The following is a 27,230-nucleotide window of genomic DNA, read 5'->3' as shown; positions in this document are numbered from 1 at the left end:
TACAGGAAGACAGCAGTCATATAAACTGCACGACAGATGAGCAGATTTATTTGACCTGAGGGAAACTGTGCCGCAGTGAGACATCTCTGATAATCGCTTCTGTCCATCCTGCACTCCGCGGGACTGTAAGGAGAGTACGGAGGATAGTTAAAGGAGCGACGCAAAGAAGCTGAGGTCGCACTTCTCGGAACTCATTTTCACCCGGAACACATGCTATTCATTTGCATCAAACGCTTGATGAGTGTTTACAGGGGATGACAGCTGCGCTCTTGGTCTTCCCGTGATGTGACTTTGCAGGGATTAGTGAGCGAAACAGCCTAAACATCCTCTGTTCACACAGGCCAGCGGTTTGTCTGCGGAACAAATCACATTATATAGTTTGCGCTGGAGCAGGGACCTTATGCAATGTGGAGGGAACTGTGTTCGTGAGCTCATATATGTTGACCTGGCAATGACATTAGGTTTAACTTGAATAGCTCCGTGCTGTATTGCAGCAAGGTGGACCGGGGCGTGAGGTGGCAATGCGCGCATCCTCCGAGCTGGACATTTTGTGGGGGTGTTATGTTTCCTAAACACATTTGAAGCATAAGGCCATACATCCATCCTGAGCTGGCGAACTGCGTCACTGCATGCGAGTGTTGCAGGTAGGCAGTAAACTCTCTCACCGCCGGGAGAGGAGCATCATCCTCTCTGCACTATGTCTACGATAAGCGCTTAACAGAGCAGCAGGGATGGATTCGGCGGATCATTCCAGTAACGATCCGCCACTGGGATCCACATTTTCCTCAGCACCCAATTTAGATTCGGACATTAATGCAAACGGCAGTAGGGCTATATATCAGAATGGGACGGACTACAATGTCAACAACATCCAAATGGCAGCCCTGCGAGGAGCCAGTGACCCCAGCGCATACCCCTCCACAGACTACCGCGCGCTGGTCCGCCAGAGGTTCATCCGGCGGAGTTTGTGGTTGTCAGACTCCGAGGAGCAGCAGCCGGTGGACACGCCGGAGCCTGTCAACAGCAGCCCGGTGCTGAACATTGACCTGAGGACCATCGTTGATAGGACTCGAACCCGGGTTTTGCAAGGAACCCGTCTGGGCCTCCAGGAGACGTCCAGCACGGAGAGCCAGGTGGGGAAGAAGGACAACCCCTCAGAGAGTGCAGATGAGGAGAAGAGACACCCGATCGAAGTCGAGCCAAAGGTAGAGGTGGCGCTTTCGGACGTTTCAGGTAAAGCCGGAAGTGACGAGAACGAAGAGGAGCCAGGGATGAAGGCTGTGTCCACTTCACCTGGAGGGCGCTTTCTCAAGTTTGACATTGAGCTGGGGAGAGGGTCCTTCAAGACTGTCTATAAAGGTCTTGACACCGACACCTGGGTCGAAGTGGCATGGTGTGAACTCCAGGTGGGTTCATTCATCATTCAAGGCCAACATTAGCCACTGATATAGCACTTTGGGATTTGTCTTCAAATATGAAGTGCGTTACAAATGAAACCCATTATTATTATTATCATTATTATCATTATTATTATTATTATTATTATTATTATTATTATTATTTTTTTTTTTTCATTGATTTAAAGATTTGTATCAACAGAATAGTTCTGTTCCATTGTTTTTTATACTCTGATATTGCTGAGGTACTGCTTTACAGCACCAGATGAGTTACTGCGTTTGGTTCCTATGGGGGAACTGAGAAAAGGCATTATTCAGAGTAATGTTACAGGGCACAGTGAGGAGGAGGTGACTGTCAGTCATGTTCTCTTTGTCAGCACTCACTTTGCTCCAGCCTTTCCTCTCATAATTCCCACCCTTAATGTTTCTTTATCATGTAGTTTTGTGTTTATCAAAGACATTACGAGACTTTAATATTCAAATTTTCAGCTATATACTTCCTTGAGATATAACTAAATTAAATCAAAGTATTTCAGCATTCACACCTTAACAGTGTTTAGCCCATTCACAGCGTTGCCAGGTAATCTTTGACACTTTAATTAGTCATCATTTTAGCATGGAGCTAATACAAACATTATAGCAGTGACAGCTTACTGTATCAAATTACTACCAGGGAAACGACCCTGGGATTTGGTTCAGCCACTGTCAATAGTTCACATCTTCTATTAGTTGATATAATGGACAGTTGTCTAAGACTGAGTCATGCTATAGCACTACTTTAAATATTGGGTTTACCAGAGATGTGCTCATGAGTTTCTTGGAAATAAGTCATTAAAACATCATTACATTTTCTCCCATCAAATATCTTTTTAATCAGACTTCGATTAGATGCGTTGTTTGAGTCAATGCGCTAGCTACCTGTGTATTGGAGCTCAACATACATTTATGAACTTCAGTCTATCTTAAAGTGAGGATAGTGGTTGTGACTTTGAGACGCAGCCCTGCAGCAGTATTTTATAGGTTTGGTGCGGTTTGATAACGACCAGAGCTGATGCTTTTTTTTGTCTTCCTACTGTTGCAGAACTCAGGTTCACCCCATCAGGCCTGGGGGAATAAGTAATCACAGCACAACTCAATAAGGTTTAGACATAGCATGAAATCACTATTACGTTGTGCTTATCTCACAGCTTTTTGTTGGCAACAACACAGGTCCAGATTCAAGTGAGGCTACGTGAAGTTCACCATTTTATTTAATGCACATGTATATTATACATATAACGAGCATTATTTGCATGGGCAACTTCAATCAACCCTTGTTGGAATTAAGGAAATGTGTTCCTAAATGATTGTGCAAAAGGTGATGAATTGTCCTGGTTTCAACCCACATTTTAGCCTGCTTCCTCTCAGCAGTATACGTTTAGTATCCAAGTCTTCACGGGTAATGCCCTAATGTTTTTTTAGAGTAACTATTTGCGTCTGAGCAGGTTTTTATGAGATTTAGTGATGATTCAACCATTCTGTCCCGAGATAAGGCCTTGCCCTGCAGAGCTTTTGTGCATCACTCACACATTGCTGCTGCAACTTAAATAGATATAGATACTGTGTGTGTTTGAGGGTAAAACTAAGAATGAGACAGCAAAAGACATAGATTTTCATTAAAAGATTTATAAATCAGATTTAAAAAGACGCCAGTGCCTGTTGTGGAGCAGAACAGCCTGCTGGACTTGTTACTTATTTATTCAATGAATGATTATTAAACAGCAATTTGTTACCCAAAGTGAGCAAATGATGCAACCTAATTCAGTAAACTGCCAACAAATGTCACCAGCTTGAGATCTGTGTCTCACTGTTGCACATTATTTGTCGTGTTTGATGGCTTAATTAGGAATACTAAAACTGGAGAGTGGAGAGTGAATCTTGCTGATGCAGCCCTCTGCACCAAGACAGAAAGAGAGAGAGGAGAGGGGTTCAGCTAAGGACAGCAAGATACACTCATTTCATACACAGCAATTCAAGAATACTATATTTATATTCATTTCAGCATTAGTCTCTTCATCAATCCACACTTATTGAGAAAAACCGGCTGTTCATATATTGTTGTTCTATGCTTTTATTGTTCAAAATGAAGATTCTTTGTTGTGTGCCACACCCTGCTCAGACCTCTCTGCCAAGAACCATTACTAACCTGTACATAAACTTCCTGGAAAATTGGACAATGTTACCAGAAAGATAGTTTTACTGTAATATATTTGTTATTAATGAGAATCACCATTATGAAAAGGGCTGAAGCAGGTGAGGCATATCCTTCACAATGCCGCTCGTAATCAAGCATGTAATGCTGCACACTGCATAGGTCACTGTGGACTGAATGAAATCTGATTCCCCAGCATCAGTCAACAATCAATGCGAAGTGATGTACAAGAGGTTATTGTTGAATTCCAGACATTTGAAATACTACATTTAACCTTATCGTTGCCATTAAAATGTGTGCATTGAGACAGCAGGAAAAAAATCCAGAGGTCATTCAGCATTTTGTGGAGACTGAGGCCATTGGGTTTTATCTGCCATGCTGACTGGAGAGAACAGAAATTTAGAGGATGTTCGCCCGTCAGCTGTTTTACTATTTATACAACGGTTCAGGGAAGGCAGGGGCCAAAATATTGATCCATGAGTATACACGGATTCACTCAGGCTTGTTACCCAAAGATACAATTTAAACTCTGAAGAATTGAACATTAACATTAATGATTATGTTCTTTTTTTATGTCTTGTATTCTTTGATGGATGAGAAGGAATCTCCGGTGGCTGTTTAAAACTCTTATTGTTATTTTCTTATATTACTTTTTATTTTTAACCAGCAGCACATTTGACATTAACTGATTAAAAATACGTCATAATGAAATGTAATCTTTTGTTTATCCGGCATGACAGATGTGTTTGTCTCTGTATCACACCACCAGATTAAATAAGCATTTTACTTTTCAGGATTTTACTCACAATGGGTGAGTTTATCGAGTCCTGTGTTTTACACACAGATCAAATGAAGTAGATGGTTCAGTCCTGCATGTTTACATACCAAAATGCCAATGCTGTGTTCACTCTTAACATGAGCCACAGGCATTTGTAACGGAGTGCCCACATCTGAAGGAATGGTACACTATTTAAAGAAGGTTTAAAGGGGATTTTATCTTCCTTTACCTCTTGTCAGAATATTAGAAAAACACTGACGATGATTCAGCACCTTCTTCCTCCCCCTCCACAACTTGTTCAATTTGGATTACATTAAACAGCACTGGAGCTTCTCCTATGATTGAGCATACTGACAAAAGTGAAGAATTCATTATTTTACATTCAAACATTTTTTCCCCCTAGGAACGGAAACTATCAAAAGTCGAGAGACAGAGGTTCAAAGAGGAGGCAGAGATGTTAAAGGCTCTCCAGCATCCCAACATCGTGCGATTTTATGACTTCTGGGAATCACCGGTTAAAGGGAAAAAATGTATCGTTCTGGTGACAGAGCTGATGACCTCAGGGACACTTAAAACGTAAGTCTATATTAAAACCCTTTTCTATAATTATTGATATTGGTGAAGTCATGGTATGTTTTCCGTCTTAGCTCATGTGTGTCCTTTTCATCCTTATACCCATCAGTAAATCACTGATTGTAAGTTGCACATATTAGTCTCCTAATATTAGTTCACCTTACAGTTTAATGACCATTGGACGGTCAACATCATGTGTATCAAGGTTTATACTTATTGCCTTTATTTTTAGTCAATGTGGTTTGAACCCGAAAAAGTATTTACCTGGTGACAACTTGAACATCTCCTTCGTCCCACAGGTATCTGAAGCGCTTTAAGGTGATGAAGCCTAAAGTTCTTAGGAGCTGGTGCAGGCAGATTCTCAAAGGCCTCCACTTCCTCCACACAAGGACCCCTCCAATCATCCACAGAGATCTGAAGTGTGACAACATCTTCATCACTGGTCCTACAGGCTCTGTCAAAATAGGCGATCTGGGCCTAGCGACACTGAAAAGGGCCTCTTTTGCTAAAAGTGTTATCGGTAAGTCCTTGTCTTTATGAGAGATATATTTTAAACCTGCAGTAACTCTTTATGCCCTCTGCTCCAGTTGAAACATTATCACATTCTAAAATGATATGGCAAATGATACAGAGCAACATTTGCATTCATTTGTTTTGACTCTGGTTACCTGGAGTATGTAAGACCAACAACTCCTGAGGGAAATATCTGGCCCTTAAGCTTTGATTGAAAACGTTTTTTTAAAACAAAGATTAACATCAAATCAAAGTTTCAAAGTTGCATCCCAACAATTTCTCTCTTGTCTGTCTTGTGAGTGAATACTCAAAACAGCTGTGTTGGGTTTCAGTCCTTGACACTGATATTGATCCCTCTGAAATAGGATGACACACTTAAAACTGCATTTTACTTTATCATTTATCCGTGTTTTCTTGCGTTATTCTCTAGGCACTCCTGAGTTCATGGCCCCAGAGATGTATGAGGAGCACTATGATGAGTCTGTGGATGTCTACGCCTTTGGGATGTGTATGCTGGAGATGGCCACCTCAGAATATCCCTACTCTGAGTGTCAAAATGCTGCTCAGATCTACCGAAAAGTCACCAGTGTAAGATCACATTTAAGACTGTCAAATTCTATTACAACTGCTTTAAGTCAGGATTAGCTGTCCTTAATGAAATAAATAAATATCGACTGTTAAACTTGGAGACATTTACAGGGTTTGCAGCCAATGATTGTTTTCATGATAAATAATCAAATGCTTTTTGATGGACTGAATAACCACACAATCTTTAACTTGTTAAAAATGTATGACACCGGCCCACATTTATTCGTTGTTAAAGTACGTCTTGAAATCTCATAATTAAGAGTTATAAAGTGAGATTTAGTCAGAGATGTAGAAATGTTTGCTAACATAAGCTGCCAAAACTACTAGTCATCAAAGCAAGGGTGAATTTACATCTTAAGAATTACATTACATTATTTATAATTTTTTCAGTGCATACACACATTTAGTCTGACCTTAACTAGCAAAAGTTAAATATTTTTTATTTAAAAAATGACTCCGTCTTACACTTTGAATCCTTTCTCATTTAATTTCAACACTCATTTAATCTTTTCAGTGCCAAAGAAAACCTATTGTACCGCAGTAGATTTGTAATTCCCCGAGTCAAGGTTCCAGGGAGAAATGGGTTTTGAATTTATGTGTTATTACCCTGCAGACAGCACGTTCTGTACTTCCTGGTATGTAGTCACACACTAAGGACTGCTATTTGTAATTTATTGAGTTGATAAATGCTAATGCTTGTTTGTATTGCAGGGGGTGAAACCTGCTAGCTACAGCAAAGTCAGTGACCCAGAAATCAAGGAAATAATCGGGGAATGTATCTGCCACAGATGGGAAGAAAGGTAAGGGGAGCTGGACCTTTGGCAGTGACGCATATTGTATATAGATAGAGGCTGATTTTTAACAAAACCCTGTGTTGTTTTGTTTCTGTTCCTGCAGTGTGACGTCAATACCATTATTTGGCTCTGGCCCAGTCAATGTTATTGTGTGTTATGCATCATTGATGTGAGGTTACTATCATCGTGGCCCGTAGCCCAGGGCAGTATCTGATGTTTATTTGTTTCCTGCAGGTACTCCATCAAGGACCTCCTGAATCACGCCTTTTTTGCAGAGGATACAGGCGTGAGGGTAGAGCTTAATGAAGACGATGATGGCAAGAAAGCATCCATTGCCTTGAAGCTGTGGGTTGAGGATACAAAAAAGCTGAAGGGGAAGTACAAGGAAACTGGTGCCATTGAGTTTTCCTTTGACTTGGATAATGAGGTCCCAGAGGTTGTTGCCCAAGAAATGGTAAACAAAATCTTTGAATTACCAAAAATAATCATTGTATTTTGATAAATATGCACAGAAAATAGTTGTAACGTTTATGCCATTGGGGGTATATAGGTGTACTAAACCAGAACAGTCAGGAGATCTAAACAAAGGACTGATCCCTTTTATCTTAAGACTTGTTTGGATGTCTATTGACCTTTGCTTTTTCACCGGCCCTGACTCACTTTTCTGTCCCACAAACTTCATTTGTCGACTCTTTGAAAATACCAATTTTTGATTGGCTGGCTTGTGTCTGTTAAAATTCATTGACACTTCAAAAATAGCTTCAATTCAGTGCGCAGGGAAGATTAAGCTGCAGGTAACCATAGCAACAATACTTCTTTGTTCTTCTAGGCACGGTGACACACAATGAGGGAGTGGAGGTAATTCAAAGAGATGCCTTTATATATCAGGACAACTTGTTGTGGATTATTAACTATGTAGTATAAATGCACTACAAAGGGTTCTGTATACAGAAGTGTCTTGTTATAATACAGTCTTTACTTTCGAACACAATCCTGGGCCCTTTTAGTTAGGTGTAATATATCTGGTTTAGTGGTCATGTCAGTAATCATACGCTTGATGTAATTATTGATTAAAACTAAAGGCAACTGATCGGTTGATCTTTGCTCTCCCATGTAATGAATGTCAATTTGTTTATTGATTACATATACTGTGGAATTACAACCTTAATTTGTTCTGAGCTGCAGTGATCATCTAACCTGTGTCCTGTAGGTGGAATCAGGTTTTTTTCTGGACTGTGATGTAAAGATAGTTGGGAAGTCCATCCGGGACCGCGTGGCTTTCATTAAATGGAAAAGGGAGCGGACTGTCTCTGCAGCTGTGAAGAAGCCGCAGCCGAACCTCCTGACGGTGCTCGGACCCGCCGTGCCACAGGCAGCCACATTAGCTACGACAGATGGTGAGGAACAGGAGGTGGAGCAGCAGACTCTGGTCTGCACCGTGCCAACCATAACGTCTATCACATGTGAGAACCTGCAATCAGTAAAACACATGAACGTATCCTACATCATACAAACTCATTAATCCATTAACAGGACAGGACACACTGCTATGAATCGTTAAATTGGTATATTTGAAAGTAAATGAGACTGCAGCATCCGAGTAAGACCGATTAGTCATCATAAGACATCATCACCCAGCTTTTGAATTTTAATGAGATGCTTCCCCTGTTCTTTCTCTGTGTCCGTCCTTCCTGCAGAGGACGTTGTTGAGAAATGTAATGTTTTATTCACTCTGTTATTACAGCTGACAGCGGAGTGGGCCCTGCCATGCAATTAGATGATCTAAATAATCAGCAGAGTATCTTCAACCAGTCGCTTCCAGAGCCCATCTCCACAGCTCAGATGATCTACAGTCCTCCTGCTCTGGTTGAGCCTCAACACCAGGGGCCATACCAGCAACCCACAGCACAGGCCTCTCAAGAAAGCTACACACAAACATCCTCTCAATTACACCAGGGGGCCTACCAGCAAACCACAGATCAGCTGCATTCTGGGGCCTATCATCAACCTGCAGCACAACTGCACCAGGGGCCTTATCAGTCTCAAACCGTGAGTGACAGCATTTCTAATTTCTCTCTGGAAACTTTCGTAACTTTTTTCATTGAAATCTTTGGAATTTTACACTGCAATAATTGCCTTGTATGTTATGACAACAGTGTGTTAGAAGGTCCTACCATGTCAGGCATTAAGGTTAGAAAACCCTCTCTCACTAAGACAATGAATAAAAGCCCCTCTCTATGTCCTCCACAGGATCTAGCTTAACCAATAGCATAGAACCCAGCGCATGCCACAGGCTTCGTATCCTCTAACTCAGCCCATAATCCATCATTATTATCTTCTCAAATGCCCCCACATACACACTCACATCATGACTCAGCAAGTCATTTCAATTCACCTCTGCATCCCCTGAGTTTACTGCCTCCCTCCTCCCTCCGTCTGAGCGTCACAGCCCCCACCTCCAATGAAAGGCTTGCATGTCTCTCCTCATGATGGTTAAGACAAAGGGAGGAGCATCTCTGTGACACAAAAATATACACTTTTTCTCCACATCTGCTCATTTATCTTCAGTCTCTAACCCCGGCTCACCCACATCTCCTATATACACTTTTCTTTTTCTTTTTGGCCCTATTCTCAAACAGTCAACCAGACCCAGTGACTTCCCCTTCACATCTTTCCCCACCCTCAAAATTGTGCTCTCACTGAGTTAATATGAGGGTGGATATCTCTTCTGATCCACTTTTCCATCACATCATCAATCGCATTACTTGTTAAAGTAATTACACAAACATGACCATGTCAGACTACAAATAAGAACAGGGCCCAATGCATGTAAACCCCACTATATGTTTTCTGACGGACTATTTCGGATCCATCTACGCCAGCCACTACTATGCACCAGAGTAGGCAGACAGCACAGAGCTTCCCAACTGCATACCCCAATCCACAGCCACAGTGTACTGCCCAACGCACCCAGGAGCAGGTACTGCATGCACCAACTGCGACAGGCCCTGGCAACAGCTTAAGTGAGACACAAAAAAGGCAAAACCTTGGAAGTCAACACTTGCCAACAGAGGGAATTGTCCCAAATGCTTGTTTGATATTTAGAAATATTGATTCTATCATCGGCATTCAGTGTCACCTGTTACAGATAACCAAGACATTTCAACATAGAGGAGATTATTGTGCTATTTAGTGGTACCAGCTATCTGAAAGCACACTATTTTGAGTTATATCTGCATGTGAGGTGGGTACAAACTGTATCTGATACCTGTTTTAAATTCCTCATCACATATTGTACAGTATTTGTTTGTGTGTGTATATGTCAATGTAAATGGTTTTACATTTGTTTTTTGTTTCCTTCCCATTTGCCTTTACTCCATGTAGTGCAAACTTCAACAAGCTGCTGTCCTGCCCCAGGTATGGCAAACATTTATTTTAACTTAACTGTGGGCTACAGTACATACACTACAAACACCACAGAATAGTTGGATCAAATTAAGTCTGCCTGCCACGCAGCTCCCTTTTTTAAAGTGGAGCTTAGACTACAATTTCTTAAAGGGGACCTATCATGCAAAATGCACTTTTGTACGTCTTTTATACATGAATATGTGTCCCCGGTGTTCCAGGGAACTCACCAAGTGTCAGAAAACACAACCCTCTCTATTTTCCTCCATACCCAAATCTCTAAAAAAGGGGCTGCAACGGATCTGATAAAAACTGATCCAGATTTGAACACTGTCCTGACGTCAGGACAGTGGCGCTACGGCTATTGGGCCAACTCCACCAATCAGGAGGAGACAGCCACGGCCATTGCCGTCCGAAAGCGCTGGAGACGCTGTAGTACATATGCCAGGCCAGTAGATGGTGCTGTTCTCACAAAATCTGCCCTTGCAAAAACAGAGCTAAAAGATGTCAAATTGAGCAAAATTAGTTTGGTATTTTGAAAAAAAAAAAGTATAAATATGCCTTATATAGGTATGGTCCTACAATATATTATTCAAATATAGCATGATAGGTCCACTTTAAGTTTAATGCAGAAATCACTTTGTATTTCCATCACACAGTTTATACTCTCCATTGTCTTCTTAGCTGTTATCTGCTGAGCAGCCCACACCTCACCTGAGTCCTGCTGACATACCTACCAGTTTTCCACAGTCAGTGTCCAGTACTCCTCCCCCGCTCCTGCCCCATGAGATCAGCACACAGGTGCGTTGTAGAAGCATTAGCGCACAGTCACACATAAAGACCAGTGACCATCCCCTGCCATGGCGATATTTGCGTGAAAGTTCACCAAACTTCAAATTCACACGATGCAAAGATGCAAATTTGCTTCGCTACAGGAAGCAATATTTTCATACCCTTGCTTGCATAGAATAAAAGCAAATGGGTGGCGAATGTAAATTATGTGTGACTTTGCTTAGAAACATCAAATTATGGTAGATAACTTGGTAGAAACATCTTACTAATGTTAGTAGGTCATACATAAAGGGCCTGTCTGAATGTTATTTCTATCGACTGGTTGCCTTTGTTCATATTTGATCATTTTCCATTCTTTCCCAGTTTTCCTCACCATATCCTGTTCAAATAGGGTGCCTCAAGCCCTCCTCCTTCCCCCTTACTCCTCTGCCATGTGCCTACAGCAGCAGTGGCCCTCTTATGTCTAGCTCCCACTACTCACCCTTACTCCACCAACCCTCCCTTACTCTGACCTCTCACTCTGCCCTGTCCTCTCTCGGGTCCCCTCAGACCCCTCTGTCCACACCTCAGCACATGCCTAACTTTGCACTCCCTATTCCACTTTTAGCTATGTACATGTCCTCTGCAGTGCCTCAGCAGCAGGGCGGCCCTCTGACATCTCAGACAAACTTTAGCTTCCATACCACCCATACATTACCTCTCTCCCAGGTACAACCTATCCCATACCCTGCCCCCTACCCTGAGCAGGAATTGGCTCAGCCGCCTGTTCAGGTGAATATTTAGCTTAGTTCTCACTGTTGTGGTTGGGCCATTGGAAATCTCTAATACTATGGTAGCAATGTGTCTTGTGGATATAATGCATGCAGGGCTTGTGTTTAGGGATTTAGAGGTAAATATTAACCAGTTGTAATTTATTGATGAAGAATTCCCTAAATGTGCTATTGTTTCCTGGTACAGATGATTCCACCACAGGGTAATGTTGCCCTGATCCACCCTGGGTTGCCTGCTGTACGGACTCCTCTCTGGGAAAGTGGAGTAGATGCAGAAATGTCTACAGCTGTCCAAGACTTAACAAGTGCTCCTACAGTTTCAACTGCAGCCTCAATCTTAGGTCCAGCTCTAGTTGAAACTCAGTCCCAAACACAAACACCAGCTCTGGTCGCAGCACAAAACCAACAGCTTTCAGTATCAGTATCAGCTGAAGTCATGCCTCAAACTATGGATCCAACCTTTGTTAATGACCCACTGTCAGTCCCAATACAAGTTCCGACGGCAGTGCAAACGATAGCCCCAGTTCAAGCACCAATTTCTGCGTCGGATCTCCCTTTTGAATCACCAAAAGACTTATCGAAAAGCTTAGCCCCAGCCCCTGTTGCAGCTTCTGTCCCAGCTGCAGTTCTGCAGCCTGCTGGCATCCAGACAGCAGGCTCAGTGTCTGAGAGTGCCAGCGTTGCCACAACTCAGCAAAACTTTGAGTCCACATCTGCATCCGGCACCCTTCAACAAGAGTCCTGTCTAGAGGTGTGTACGTTTTTTGCGTGTAATATTGATCAATACACATATGCATATATACTTACTAAAAGAGCATGTTTTATATATTCTTGCAAGAATCCCTTCTGTAGATAATGAAACTTCTACCAAGGTCTCCTAACTGTTTTGTACATGCACAATTCTCTGTCTTCAGGATGCGCTTCAAGACAAACCCATAGGTTTACCCAATTACGCCTATGACAGGTGTGTGTGTGTGTCAAGATTTTCACAGTTTTTTCAGCTATTAACAGATTCTATAGAACTTTGTGTGATGAAAATGCTGACACCGACATAGAGGTGATAAAGTGTTAAACTTTTTATTTTATAGTTTTAACTCTGATGTGGCATCTGGTAAGGAAACAAGTGATGGCTATGACAGCTTGGCTAGTGGAGGGAAGGGGGACGGAAAACCCAGGAAGCATCACCGCAAGTCTGCCCGCACACGCTCCCGGCAAGAGAGGACCAGCAAACCCAAACTGAGCATGCTAAATGTGAGTCATGCTGTCATTTTTGAAGTTATAGTTTTTTCAAATTGTGATGTGTATGATTGTTAAGTGTATTTCCTGCCCACACAGGTTTGCAACACTGGTGATAAAATGGTTGAATGCCAGCTGGAGACACACAACCACAAAATGGTGACCTTTAAATTTGATCTGGATGGAGATGCTCCAGAGGAAATTGCCACTTACATGGTTAGTTGAAGCTTTTACAATTATTTGGTTATATTTATGACACTGTTTAACATATTTTAAATGGTATGCTTACAGGTAGAGAATGGATTTATCTTACTGATAGAGAAAGAGATCTTCATTGACCAGCTAAAGGACATTGTGGATAAAGCTGAAGACATGCTGAATGAAGACATTGAGGGAGAAAGGGTCTCCGCCCTAAGTTGTAGTCCTGAACAATGCCAGATATTTGAAGGACTGGCAGGAGAGGTAAGAGGGACTATACTCGTCAACTTTTGTAACGCTTGACTTGTGCAATCTAAACAACAAAAAATGTCCTAAACTTTCATATTTTAAGACAGTATAACAGCTTGATCATTACTTTCCTTGGTAATTTAGCTACCTGAATCAGTATGCAAATATTAATTAAGTTGAACTATTAGAATTGACTGCAAATATGATTTGGATTATATGTAGTTCATTACTCCCTCAATCAGATATGGTTATAGACATTTAAATACAGAATGGCAAGAATAATATTGACTTAGCTCATTGTCATCTGTCTTTCTCTCTGCAGTATCAGCAGCCTGGAGCACATCAGCCTGTCTATCAGCAGAATGGTAAAACAATAATGCCCTTCATATTGTATCCATCTGCATGTCTTTATTTTGAATGTCACATTCACCTGGAAGAAAATAAGTGGAAATTGTTTGAACAATTCTTCACACAGGAAAGAGATGGTTCATAATTTGCCCCGTTGAGGAGACACCCACATCCAGCCAGGAGACCCCGTCTGATGGGACTGTTACACAGTCTCCAGGCAGTTCCACCACTACCCAGCCTGCTGACAGTGTCACTGCAAAACCCAGAGGTGACTTTGTTGCTACAGAGCAATTTCATCCAAAATATACAGCTTCATAGAACAATAGCACTACTTTGTGGCAGCTGAATGAATTGCAGCCTAAAGCTCTTGTGTGCAATAATAGCTTTTAAATAAAAGGTTTCAAAAAAAGTTGGTATATATTTAAACTAATTGAAAGAATTTTCTCTCTTCTTGATTTTTGTTGTCCTCCAGAAGAAGGGTCGTCTTCCACAATGTCTGGTGGAAGTGGAGGCTTCACCTATGACGTCTATGGATTCTGTAGCCCTCCGATAATGTCCAACACAGACCCTCTTTTCTTAGCTACCCTGTCTCCCCCTGTTTCTGCTCCCCTGACCCTTCAGTCAGTGACATCAGGGGTGCCTGCTGGCAGCTCGGTGCAGCCCAGTGTTCATCATGCTCAGCCTGCCAAAGCACAAACTTTGCCCCCGTCATCTCCACATACGTCTTTCCCGATTGATGAGTCACGGGGATCGCCTTCGGAATCCGTCTCTCCAATTCATGCAACTCTGCAGATGCCCGACATGTCATACGCTGTTGCTATGGCTGACGAAGTGCCCTGCTGCCCTCTGGTTATGCCCTTATCTCTGGATGTGAGCGGTTTACAGGCTGTGCCTCCTCTCGCTCCACTTCCACTCCAGGAGCCATGTTCAGCCAAAGATCCTCCGCCTGTCTCCTATGCCTCGGCCGTACGCAGCGAGCGCCCACAGCAACCTGTGGTGCTTCACCAGCCTTTTTCCAGCGTGGGAGGAACCAAAATGTCCTCGGTACCCCAGAGCCCTGCGCCATCCCAGCACGGCGCAGGGCATGGTGAGTCAGATGGTGAAGGAAGGCTTGGCCGTGGAGGCTTTGTGGACAGCACTATAAAAACACTGGATGAGAAGCTGAGGAACCTGCTCTACCAGGAATATGCTCCCATGTATCCATCAGGCAGTGCTGCAGAGACCCCGGGCTCCTGCACCGAGTACATACAGTCTCCTCCAGGTCCAGAGAGTGCCGCAGGAGGGTCCGGAAACAGCACGCCGGGGCCGATAGGGGAGGGCCGCTACAGGGTAGGAGAACAGCTAGTAAGTACAATCCACAGTGACTTGTTAAACTGAATGAAAATATACAGTATTTTAGTCGCATGAAAAAAAACACTTTCTAATTTTAGAGTAAGATTTCATCTACAGTAAGATCTCATGAGAAATATTTAGTTAGAGATCAACTAAAGATTGTGTCTACATTAACAGGTGTATAATAAAAAAGTAATAAATAGTTTTATCGTAATTAATAATTGCTTGTTTTGTTCATCTCTTACCTTAGCCTCAAATTCCAGAGAGAATGGATAGTTTGAGCACATTGAGTGACTCAGCTGTGTGTGGTATGTACACACACTAATCAATCTAACAACCTGCTATCATTAACTATTTGTTGATTTTGGTAGTGCCACAGTGATCATTGTTGTTGAAATGTTTGCAGCTTCCCTGTCAAGAAGACACCTTCCTCACTCCACCTCCTGCTCTGGAACAAGAGGCCGATTTAAAGTACGATTACGAGATTTTACTAATTTAAACACATTTAAACACAGTTGGTAACTTTTATGAGGTCATATTCCTGAAAATATCACTATATCCTGAGAGAAGTTTCAGCAAATATGACAAAAAAGGTATTTAGCCAACTGTAGTTTTAAGGGGCAAGTAGAATTGTGTTTTTAGATGAGTTCAACTGCATTTGCTCTAACAGAAGCATTGCACAATGCCTTTAGCTGATTTGCTATTTTCTTTTTGCAGATCATCTCTGTTCCTCCTGAAGTAGCCAACAGACGAGATGTGAAGCAGAGGAGCTGGAGCAGCGCTGCCTCACCAGCACACCCTGTAGGGTACAGTGAGGACTACATCCAGGCTGAGGCCTTATCAGAATCCACCACAATTGGCCGTTTCTCTGTGGTTAGCACAGAAGATGACATGACTCAGAGGACGCGTTGCAGCCGATACTCTGCCCCGCCGGATTTCTACCTGGACACACCTCCATCAATGGCCAAGAGGGAAACTCTGCCTCGGGCCGTGACATCCAACTCTGTTGCTGTGGATGTCACGGTCCATGCTCGTTTCCTGTCCTCAGACTCAGGGGCTGAGAGCAGTCCAGCAAAGATGGCTCCTGCCACCCCGTCACAACATACTCGCTCTGAGCGCAGAGGAAGTGACCTCATGAAAAGGGCAGTGGCATTCCTCCGTCGCTCAGGGCGCAGCAGCAGTGTGCAGAGCTCTGACTCACCAAGCAGGCATGGAGGCATGCACGGCTCGGCCTATGCCAGCAGCGATAATGACTCGGAGATGGAGGACTCAGACATGAAGAGGGAACTACAGAGACTCAGGGAGAAGTGAGTATAGCCATAGTTGCTTTTGGCCTTATTAAGTGTCTTTTCATGAAAATATGTAGTTATTTATCTTCAAGTGACCACTATGCTGCCGCTTCCATCCCCTCAGACATCTGAGGGAGATCTCTGAGCTGCAGGCCAATCAGCGGGGGGAAGTGGAATTGCTGTATTGCCGGCTTGGCAAAGCTCCTCCTCCTGGCCTGGGTCTTTCTCATGATGCACCACCTGCGGGGCGTAGGAAGAAGTCCAACAAGCACAGATTGAAGCCTGGCAAACTTCTCAGCCCTCTGGTCCAACAATTTAGAAATGTCACAACCAAAAGTAGTGACTCAAGCAGAACAGGTGAGTCACTTTTCAGAATCTCAAAGATTGAAGATTTACAGCACTGGCACAATGAGTATGCCATTCTGATGCCTGTGTGTGTGTGTTCAGTTGTTGCTACAGGTACAAGTGAACCCACAGTGAGCCAAAATGGCTCTCCAGCCAAAGGGTCTTTCCCCACTCAAGGGAGGGCTCGGTCATGTACCAGTCACCTTCCCAGCTCAACGCCAGAGCCTGTGCAGACTCAGCAGCCCTGTTCCCTCAAGGGCTCTTTGTCTTCTGATAATATTTACGGTGGACTACAAGGAGACGGCACTGGCACACAAGCTCCACCGGGACAAGGTGAGCACACAACCAAACATCTTAGCCTGACTGTCTTTACACAAATACAAGACTGTAAACATGTATATTCAACAGAGAATTAGTAACAAATACATGACTGTGGATTTGTACAATAAGGTTGGGTATTTCAGTGTGTGCTCTTCTTACCCTGTTATCTTCTCCCCTCTTTGATTATACTCCTCTACAGGCTGGTCTAATAACCCCCAAACTTCAGAGAGAGTGACCTATAAATCGAGTAGCAAGCCACGAGCTAGATTTCTCAGTGGGCCTGTGTCTTTGTCTATCTGTTTGTACCTCTTCTCTTCCCGCATAGCTTCATTTTTCTGTTTATCATCATCATCCTTTATTTCTCTACTTTCAGCTTACTGATATCTTTTTCTCTGTCTTTGCCAAATATTATGCAACACTGCCAGGTTTTTAACGCTTTGCCTTATCCTTACCACTTTCTTTTATCTTTTATTTTTGATAGCGCAAAATATATGGCTTTTTCAAACCCATGAAAGTAAAAAAGTAGAGATTTTGATTGACTATAATATCTATATTATTATTATATATGTATTTATACTCACGGTTCCTGTTTAATGAACTATTACCCTTTTCAGAATGTTGAGGTTTGGAAAATCAAGTTTAATTTGAATAAATAATTGGCATTATTTCACATTTCAAGTGTCTCATACTGATGCTATTTGAACAATTCAACTTTACCACCATCCATTACTAAGCAATAGACTTCTGCATGCCCCCCAATCAGCCATAACATTTTTAATTTCTCATTGCTTCTTAACCTCTCCTTTTTATCTTTGTATCTCTCTAAAACTGATAATGCACATTGATATGGATAATTCACTTGCATGATTTTGCTTATAAATGGACTCACTTATTTTTAGGGGGCTGATTGCTTTGAATGTTACTTTGGTTTTACTTTGGTTCTTTGTTTTGTGGCAGTATTCAGCATCTTTGTTTTGCACGGCATCTTGTTATTTAACATTATTACCAGCTAATGGAAATGTACATTTGTATAAAGTATTTTTGTGTTACAGGGACAACACTGAAGCGTCTGTGTCTCGGCAAAGAGCGTGGCAGCAGTACGTAAAATGACTGTGTCTTGCTAAAATGAGTTCAAAGGCGGGTTGATTTCAATCGGTTAAATTAACTGAACAACATGATTTCATGGTATGGGTGTATTTGTGTCTCTTCAGGATCTGGAGCTGGGCCAGGGGCTTTCAATCCATCCCAGCAGCCGCCTGCCGGTGCCACGCCTCCTTCTCATCAGCCGGTTACAGGACTGGCCCAAGCTCAGGCAAATAACAGCAACAACAAGACGGCCACATACACTGGCTTATCCATGAGTGCCAATGAAAACAACCTGTCTGAAGACTTGCAGCGGCTGATGGAGGACTGGGCCCAGGAGGTGCTTATCGTCACCCACAGGCCTGGCACCAACTCTCTGAGCATCAGCGGGCAGCAGCTCTGGAATCAGGTTATGCACCGAACACATGGACAGCTGACAAGTGCTTCAGACGTGAGTCTCATGCTAGTTGTGCACCAGTTTGCTCTGCATTCATATAAAACAAAAATGATTAAAACATATTTTTAAAGTTAAGTTGATCATAGAGGTACAGTGGTAGTTGTGCATATACCCACAGTCTTTAGATAATGCAGCCTGAAGTGGAGAACAAAACGCATTGACTAGGCATTTTGATTAGTTTAGGATTATGGGAAATTACAATTATTTTAAACTACTGTATATGTTAAAGGTCCCCTATTATACTGTTTTTCATCAATATATTATAGGTCTCAGATATATACGAAACATGTCTCTGAAGTGTTTGGCTCCAAATACCAAACAGACCACCCATTGTAGCATCCCATAATCCCCTCTGTTTTAGCCCTGTTTAAAAAGTACTGATTCTCTGTCTGTTACTTTAGATGAAAATAAGGAGCCACTCCCCACGCCCCTCTGAGAGTTATTTGGTTAAAAAAAACACAATGGTGCTCTAGGAGGGGATTCAGGTGATAAGGTGGGGGGGGGGGGGGCTGGTGTGTTACCTTGGTTGGTAATTGGCTAATGGTTACACAAGCCAAAAAATCGTTATGACATCATAAAGTGGCCAAAATCTGATCAGCTCATTTTCAGACAGGTTTTTATATAAATGGATCAGGACAAAAAGAGAGGGAACCTTTTTTCCTGAAACTTTCAGAATCTCTTTACACAGAGGGGACACATGTTTATGTATAAAATACATTAAAAAGTGGATTTTGCATAATAGGTGACCTTTAAGACAACACACGATGTAGTACTAGTTTGATTATATTTAATTCATTACTCCCTGACACTGACAGTAATTACCCATTAGCTTTAGTAAATAGAAAAGTGTACAGTTTGGTCCTGGAAGTGTTACATGTAATGGGCAGCAATAACCCTTTCTAATTGATTGTATTTTATGACATGCAGTTAACCATTATTGTGAAATTCAATATCGGCCCATTATCTGACCCTGTTAGGTATCATGGACAGCCCCAGGTCCGGAGGTCTGCAGTGCTTCTCTGTCCTGGCCTGATAGCCCGGGGTCAACAATCATTAGCAGCCCCTCCACTGGGCCCCATGGCAGTTGTCAGCTTCGCTCTCCTGCTGCTTTCAGGGCCGTGTCCTCGCCTCTCTCTGTTAGCCAGTGGCCTGGGTTGCTCTTTCCTCTTCCTTCAGGAGCCTTTGCCTTTCCTGCTGTATGCTCATCCCAGGACGTCCCCAGCCCGACTTCAGCTCCATCATATCAGACGCCGGACCCCAAAGCCAGGACTCTGTAACCTAAGTAGCATTGTGTCTTCCAACTCCGTTACCAAAAAGAAATCTCACTATAGTTCTAGTCAATCTTATGTGCATATACTGTATATATATATATTTAACCAGCATGTATCTAATCATATGTACATACTCATATCCACTCTTGAGTTTAAAGTTATTTGGTTATTTCGCATCAACATACCTCATGTCCATATTGCAGTATATAATCCTTCAGTGCAGTGTAATGGCAGTAGTACAGGTAAAGAAGCCTAATAAACCCAATCAGGCTAAAAATAGTACATTTTTGTCATAGCTTATTAATGTACCTTACCACTCATTAAATGTATATAATGAACTGTTCATTAATAGTACGTTTATATAAATAGTTCATGTTTTTTTGCTCATATCACCTCTATGGTTGTGTGTATATATGAATCATTGTGAGTCTGTACATAGCCTCTGTGTTTGTACAGATAACATCAGATAATCCATTGCTCGGTGCTGCAGATATGTGTCTTAATGCAACACCATCATGCCGTCACTGTGAAGACTTGACATCCTGGTCACTAGGACCGGTTGCTTTACTCTGCTCTCAGTCCAAGGGTAGGTTTCATTCTTCATCGATGAAATGCTTCCAGCACAAGCGCTTGAAATATCTTTAAGAGATTTGAATGAACTTGAATTTTATCTTCAGGTGAAAAAACACCTGTGAGAGTGCCTTGAAATGAAGTTTCAGTTTTATGAAGAGAAGCATTTAGATTCAAAGCAGATACCAGACATTCTATATCATATATGCTTTAACCTCCAAAGGTAATTGATGTGATTTGAATAATACATGTGGAATTTCACATTTAATTTAGCAACACAACATAAAAAAATACTTTAATCTGGTCATGTTGAGACATAAAATATCACAGATTGTAAAACTAAACCTTGTTCACTGAAGTAATTATTTGTGGGATTTGCTCTACAACCTTCCACCTCCTGCATGAATACACTGATATTCTGAATGTGCACAGGTTGATGTGGTTTGCTTCAAGAGGATGTTATAAAGAGAAACTAGCATTGAAACAATACAACAAGGAGGGCTGAAGGACTCAACCTTGAGTCAAAGTCATTGTCATGCCATACCTCTAATGCCGTCTGTAGCTTTACATATGGTTGCCTTTGTGGTTTTACAGAGATTATTTTGTGATTGGTTGTTGTCTGATACATATTGATGATATGATGATGTGAGAGGCTCATGAAGAATATGAATAGATGAGAAGCCACAACTGTTTGACATTTTATTATGACAATGCATAGGTTTTCTAGATGATTATTATCCAACGCTAGCCTCACATGATCATCTTATAAAGCTAATTATGTATATGGCAGAATCAACTCAAAGATCTCCAACAAATATTCATGCTTTAAGTTATTTCAATAGTGCAGCCTCAATCATCACTTTCACTTCCAATACTTAAAGCTCTTGTAAAACTTTTATTAGGAAAGCTACTGCAGAAGAATACGTTTGCCTAATTCATTAATGTCTCGACGTGTTATGGCAATACAAAGCAGAGGCAAACATCTATATAGTCAAAAAGTAGGCATATTAATATTAGACAGAGTATGGGTCAAGCTTGAGAAATACTGAAAACTAAATTTCCCAGAATGCTGTTCAGTAGGACTTTTGACATGATAAGGGTTATTTTGTAATTTTTGGAAAGACCTTTCCAGAGCCACATAATACAAAAGTACAAGCAGTGCTCTTTAGGATGAATAAACTGCCCGACTGCAGTGCCGCTTTAAAAACCTTCCATGTTTGCACAGTGTGATGATATTTTGTTTGAAAATGAATACATTGTCTTAAAGGTAGAATTTCTTCCATGATGGTTTATGGATTATTATTATTTTCATGAAAACGTCTCCTATGCAGCTTTTTATTTGTGCTTTTCACAGTATCTCCTGTATTTGATCTCTTTAATGCTTTCAAAGCAAGCTAGGTGTATGGTTCCTTTCGCCCACTGTATCACCTGTTTTCCAAAATCGGTACTATTTCACAAAAGCTGTATATACTTATATAATAAATTAATATTTGCTTGACATCATACAATATTAGTCTTGTACTGGTTTTATTTTCAGTGCATTGTGAACATATGAACCTAAATTGTCTAATGTTGTCTGAGTTTGCATTGAAAGTTGTGGGCAGCAGTGAAGCTTATTTTTGTGTCCCATTCCTGGCAGTATGGGAATGGAATGTAGGAGGAAGTTTGTTTGTTTGTGTTTGTGTGTGTGTGTGTGTGTGTGTGTGTGTGTGTGGGGGGGGGGGGTTGTGTGTGGGAGATGTTGATACAAGAGAGAGAAAGCGGAGTTCGACCTTTTAAATAAATGTGTGTACACATCATGTTGTCCATGTCTATTTAAGTTCAGTTTAAAAGACAGTTTGATCTGTGAGCATTGCATTCTGGTGGGAGCCATCATGGAGAGAGCTGTGCTGCAAATCACCCTCTTCGGGCTGCTGCTGGCTTTGGCTGCGACACAACCGAACAAGGTGAGGACACAAAACATAATAGAACAGAGCCTGCCACTGCAATGAAACTTAATCTATTGAATACATTTATTAAGTAGGAACATCTAGGGATTTTTTGTAATTTAATTAATCAATGGCGGCAGTTTTTTTCTCCAGGGGGGGCTATTCCAAAATGTAAGCAAACGTTTACACAAAGTAAAAACATACTGTATGTCATATTACAACGCAGGGCCAGCTCAAAAGCACCACAGAACTTGATACAGTCTATTATTTGAGAAGGGAATAAGAACCTCCTTATTATGCTTACTCTTTTCCTGTAGCTTTCATTGAGTTGGACAGCTATGTTTAATTTCCCAAACATGGCAAGTCGCATAGCAATATCCATGTGGACTCTAGTTTGTTCATACTTTTTAGTTTTTTCTGATATGTGCTTAACCCTTGTGTTGTGTGTTGGTCTGCCGTGACCTGTTTCAAGCAACAATTGTATAATATCTACCCTCTAGTTTTTTTTATCGGAAAAGGCTTCCGATAAAAGACCTCCAGTTGTTGTGGAGATCATGAAGACCTAAAAAAGTATTTTTTAATGACAATCTAGAATGTGGGAAGAGTTGGGGCGGCGCCCCTAGCACCCCTATTGGCTGGTGTGAATGTGCAAGGCCGTCCCTGGCCAACATGAGGCCCCACGCAAAGTTATAAGATGAGGCCCTCTGTTTTTTTTCGGCTCCCTCCGCAAGATGAGGCCCTCTCCGCAAGGTGAGGCCCCACGCAGTCTGCGTGATCGGCCTGTAGAGAGGGACGGCCCTGTGAATGTGTATTACTCATACTGTTGGGCAGTAAATGTGAACACAGTCACGTTGGGGGTCACATTTTGAGCACAAAAGATGGACCCCTTGATGTTGTTCATGATTGTTGTGATGTGTAATCAAAAAAAAAAAAAAATAAGAACAAGAGCGGGGTGATTCTGCAGTTAGCCCTACAAGACTTTTATGATGCCATCCACTATTAGATGTTCACCATGACCTGATCTTTGGTCAGCTGGTCTTCAGCCAACGTGATTAAGCCATTTAATTTATTGTGAAATGTTCCTCCTGCTGTATTTGTTTAGGACGACTGGGACATCTACAGCTTTCACATCAACTCCACAGTGACCAGTCGTTATGCAACCACTGTCATCACGAGCCGCATGGCCAATCGTATGGACAAGTCGAAGGAGATAGAGTTCCACGTCCGGATTCCCAAGAACGCCTTCATCAGCAAATTCAGAATGTGTGTTAAGCAAACATATTTACAGGAATTTGCACAGAAATGATTTTACATCACAGAATAAAAAAAAAAAATCTCAGGCTACTAAAGAGTACGCATATAAACAACACATTTCCCTTGGTCTTCTTCAGGTTTATTGATGGCCAAGTGTACGATGGCATTGTGAAAGGTAAAGAGAAAGCCAGGCAGCAGTACACTGAGGCTGTGTCCCGCGGACAAAGTGCCGGACTTGTCAGGTACATTGGATACATTTTTTGACAGATATTTTAAATGATATGTGTGTGTCCTCCCGAGATCGAGGGAAAAAACATATTTTTGCATGACTTAAATGTTTGCATTTTTATGGAGAATTTGTTAAACATCTTTGCTGTAAAGTCTTTCAAATGTAACAATCTGAAAAGGAAATATTCACCTTTGGTTGATCTAATGTTAAACCCACAATAATGTCATAACCTGTGATTAGGGTTTATAAATATAGGTATTATTTGTGTTGAAATGGTCACAAGACTGAGGGGGAAACCACTGTTTTAATGCAAAGTTGATCATCTCATTGCAGTTCTGTAGGGAGGACCCTGGAGGAATTTAAGACCTCTGTGACTGTGGCTGCTCACAAAAAGGTCACCTTTGAACTCACATATGAGGAGCTGCTGAAACGCAGGCTTGGAAAGTACGAGCTGCAAATCCACGCTCGACCCATGCAGCCTGTGAAAAGCTTTAAAGTGAGTCTCCCTTGATCTATTCTTGAAAACAATAGTGCGGCAAAACATTTTGTATGTTCACTACTTCTAACTATTTTAATGTATGTAATTCTGTCAGGTTGATGTGCACATTCACGAGGAATCTGGCATCAATATCGTTGAGGTTAAAGGAGGACTTGCCCTGGCTGATGCCATCAACAAAACACATGCAGACAATGAGGTACATCATAAGATAAGATAAGATAGTACTTTATTGATCCCAATTTGGGAAATCTTTTAAATGTCCCAAATTGGGATTTAGCAGTGATTAGAACTTTTGTATTTAACTCAGATTTGACTTTATTATGATTTATATTTAACCATTTAGCTACATATATACAGTTATGGCAATGTACATTCTGTCATATGGCTCATACTTTTCTATTTTTATAGATCTACTGTTGCACTTTTTCAACAGTTTTCTCCAACCTGGTCTCACCAGAATGCGTGACTCCACCACGACTCCTTAACACCGCAGTGCGTGGTGGAGTCACGAACTTTGCTACATTTACGTGTCTGCACCAAAGTGCAGTGAATGAGGCTCCTTTGTCGTGGTGCACACACGCATTTCTACAACGTCCAACATTGAGCTTTTATTCTATAAAACGTTTTTAAAATCTACTTTATAGCTTGTAGTAACTCACGGGAGGCTTCTTTTATTTTATTTGTATTCATAATAATTTTTATTTTTCGTCAGAATGTATTATGGTGCATTATTCACCAATTTTTGTTCTCAAAAAACAGTGCATTGTGTGTAATACAACTGTGATTTTTATTAAATGAGTTAGTTTTTAAGGAAGGCCAGAGCTTCAGCTGTGTCAAATAGATTGTTCCCTTTCGTTAACGTTATTTAAAAGATAATTATATTCCTATTTGATCAAGTCCCCTTTATTGTATTACGGAGAGCAATGTGAGCGTCCATTCCCATTGGATAATGGAGGATTTTACACCCGGAAGTAAGTATTCTCCTTACTGTCGATTGATTTTATTTACAGTGATATCTGCACTACTCATCAACTCAAAAACACCAGATTATCCTTGTTAATTACACAACATTGATTGGTTTAAATTGTGTACAATGCTTTTGGATTTTCCCCTTTCGATTCGGAGAAACAAATATTTGTTCGTAGTGTGTGGATGGCAGAAGACACTACACTACCCAGAATCCTCAGCTATGGGACTACACCATGTGCTTAGAACGTGTCCTACCCATAGACTGTATATATAGGTCCTACCCCCCCCCCCCCCCCCCCCCCCCCTTAGGTCACAGGCTCCTCCATCAGTGCAACACAATGAAACAGATGCACAGACAAAATAGTGCAAGTAAATACAAAAAGAAAAATAGTAAAATAGTAAAAAGTGAAATAGTGCAATAAGAGTCTATATACAAGTGATTGGAATATGATATATTAGATAAATAATTTCTAAGTAGCAGCCAGATGAATGTTATGGATGTTGTTTCAAAGTTCAGGTGTTTAATAGTCTTATGGCCTGTGGGATGAAGCTGTCCCTGAGTCTGGTGGTTTTAGTCCGGATGCTGCAGTACCGCCTGCCAGACGGCAGCAGACAGAACAGTTTGTGGCTGGGGTGATGGGGATCTTTTATAATCCTGAGGGCTTTCTTTAAGGTTAACCTGGTATTTTTACTCCACTACATTTATTTTAGTTACTTTACAGATTTGGATTAATGATGTGAAATATAAACAACCCTTAAATCAGACTTTAGTTACACCTGAGTAAAATTCAGTGAATTCAGCCAACAATCAGGCGAGATATTTGGTAGTGGGTGCTTGAGAAGACTAAATATTTATCTGCAGATCCCTATAAACCATATTCATTACTCGTTATTCTCTACTAATAGTTAATTAAAAACTGTATATAATGGCTATTTTGCACATCCCTTTCAAGATTTCAAGATTTTCTAAGGTTTATTGACATATCATATACACAACTACGGTGTAGTTATGCAATGAATGAAAAACTTGGGTCACAGGTTCCTCAACAGTGCATTACAAGACATCTATCGATATCTGTGTACCTCCACCATTAAACATATTCTGCACCTTTCTTATACTATCTACATACATCTTATAAGAGTATAATTAATATGTATAATATCAGTTAAAATAAGTGCTTCAACATAGTTAACATTGCAGGAAAGTTGATTGTCAAGTTCCAAAACAAACCATGCAATATATTAGACGTTAAGTACTTTGTCAGGCTTAATATCTGTAGATACCCCCAAAGCTTTTTTCTTATTTAAAAGAAGACCTTAACCTAAAGTATTCTTTAATGTTTAAATAAAGCCTTATTAGTTTGTCTGTTTTGCACATCCTCCTATCAGGCACTAAACTGTTTTATTGTAGAGATCACTAAGTACACTAGGCACAGGACAGCAGCTAAACCCCAGCAGGTGGTACTTAAAAGACATCAAACATAGCCCTTAAATGTCCTCTCTTACCTCCCACACATAGCAGGCACATCTCTGATATCGGCGGGAGCGTCCCCGGCTGTCCTCTGCTGAGAGCTCCGTGATTTGTTTGGTCAAGTCCGGTTTTTCATCTCATCGGTTTATTTGTCAGTATAAAGTTGCAGGATTAGTCTCAAGTACCTCAACATTGTCCTTAAGTACAGTGTCTAAATAATAAAGTAAATGAGATACTGTCTACTGCTGTTCATTTACCTATTGTGAGTCGCCTCGGATAAAAGCATCACATGGAAATGTAAATTTAGCAAGAAGTGGCCATTATTACATTACTACATTGCTGACTCAATAAACTACACACCCGCCAGAACACTGCGATCA

At 41.3% G+C, this 27,230-nt stretch overlaps 2 protein-coding genes across 15 annotated transcripts in view; both read left to right on the top strand.

Annotated features, from left to right (window-relative positions):
* wnk2 (WNK lysine deficient protein kinase 2) lies at positions 1-22,010 on the top strand. 5 transcript variants are annotated; one of them, XM_034139092.1, is made up of 26 exons: positions 1-1,406; positions 4,770-4,942; positions 5,239-5,459; positions 5,883-6,040; positions 6,752-6,840; positions 7,069-7,288; positions 8,045-8,231; positions 8,579-8,883; positions 10,219-10,251; positions 11,989-12,552; positions 12,716-12,765; positions 12,890-13,052; positions 13,137-13,253; positions 13,329-13,499; positions 13,807-13,849; positions 13,960-14,100; positions 14,305-15,176; positions 15,415-15,472; positions 15,571-15,635; positions 15,882-16,471; positions 16,578-16,810; positions 16,901-17,131; positions 17,319-17,417; positions 18,172-18,216; positions 18,331-18,653; positions 19,637-22,010. In XM_034139092.1, the coding sequence occupies exons 1-26, from the start codon at positions 732-734 to the stop codon at positions 19,934-19,936; spliced, it is 6,126 nt and encodes a 2,041-aa protein (XP_033994983.1). In that variant the 5' UTR covers positions 1-731; the 3' UTR covers positions 19,937-22,010. The 5 variants fall into 5 exon arrangements, with proteins under 5 accessions (XP_033994983.1, XP_033994979.1, XP_033994980.1 ...); XM_034139088.1 differs by having other exon boundaries at positions 8,045-8,297; XM_034139089.1 differs by having other exon boundaries at positions 732-1,406; positions 8,045-8,297; positions 14,308-15,176.
* A 251-nt stretch (positions 22,011-22,261) lies between these two features.
* The window catches only part of LOC117489434 (inter-alpha-trypsin inhibitor heavy chain H3-like), an 83,475-nt gene continuing 78,506 nt past the window's right edge, over positions 22,262-27,230 (top strand). For 9 of the 10 annotated variants that reach the window (XM_034138706.1, XM_034138700.1, XM_034138705.1 and 6 more), the window contains exons 1-5: positions 22,262-22,446; positions 23,531-23,691; positions 23,820-23,924; positions 24,245-24,407; positions 24,505-24,606. In XM_034138706.1, coding sequence (XP_033994597.1) covers positions 22,375-22,446; positions 23,531-23,691; positions 23,820-23,924; positions 24,245-24,407; positions 24,505-24,606 — 603 coding nt within the window. In that variant the 5' untranslated portion in view covers positions 22,262-22,374. The remainder of the gene's footprint in view (positions 22,447-23,530; positions 23,692-23,819; positions 23,925-24,244; positions 24,408-24,504; positions 24,607-27,230) is intronic. The other variant, XM_034138701.1, reaches the window with a different exon arrangement.

The sequence above is a fragment of the Trematomus bernacchii genome, unplaced genomic scaffold (assembly GCF_902827165.1).
Source record: "Trematomus bernacchii unplaced genomic scaffold, fTreBer1.1, whole genome shotgun sequence".
Taxonomy (NCBI): Eukaryota; Metazoa; Chordata; class Actinopteri; order Perciformes; family Nototheniidae; genus Trematomus; species Trematomus bernacchii.
This window is presented reverse-complemented; position numbering and strand designations above follow the sequence as displayed.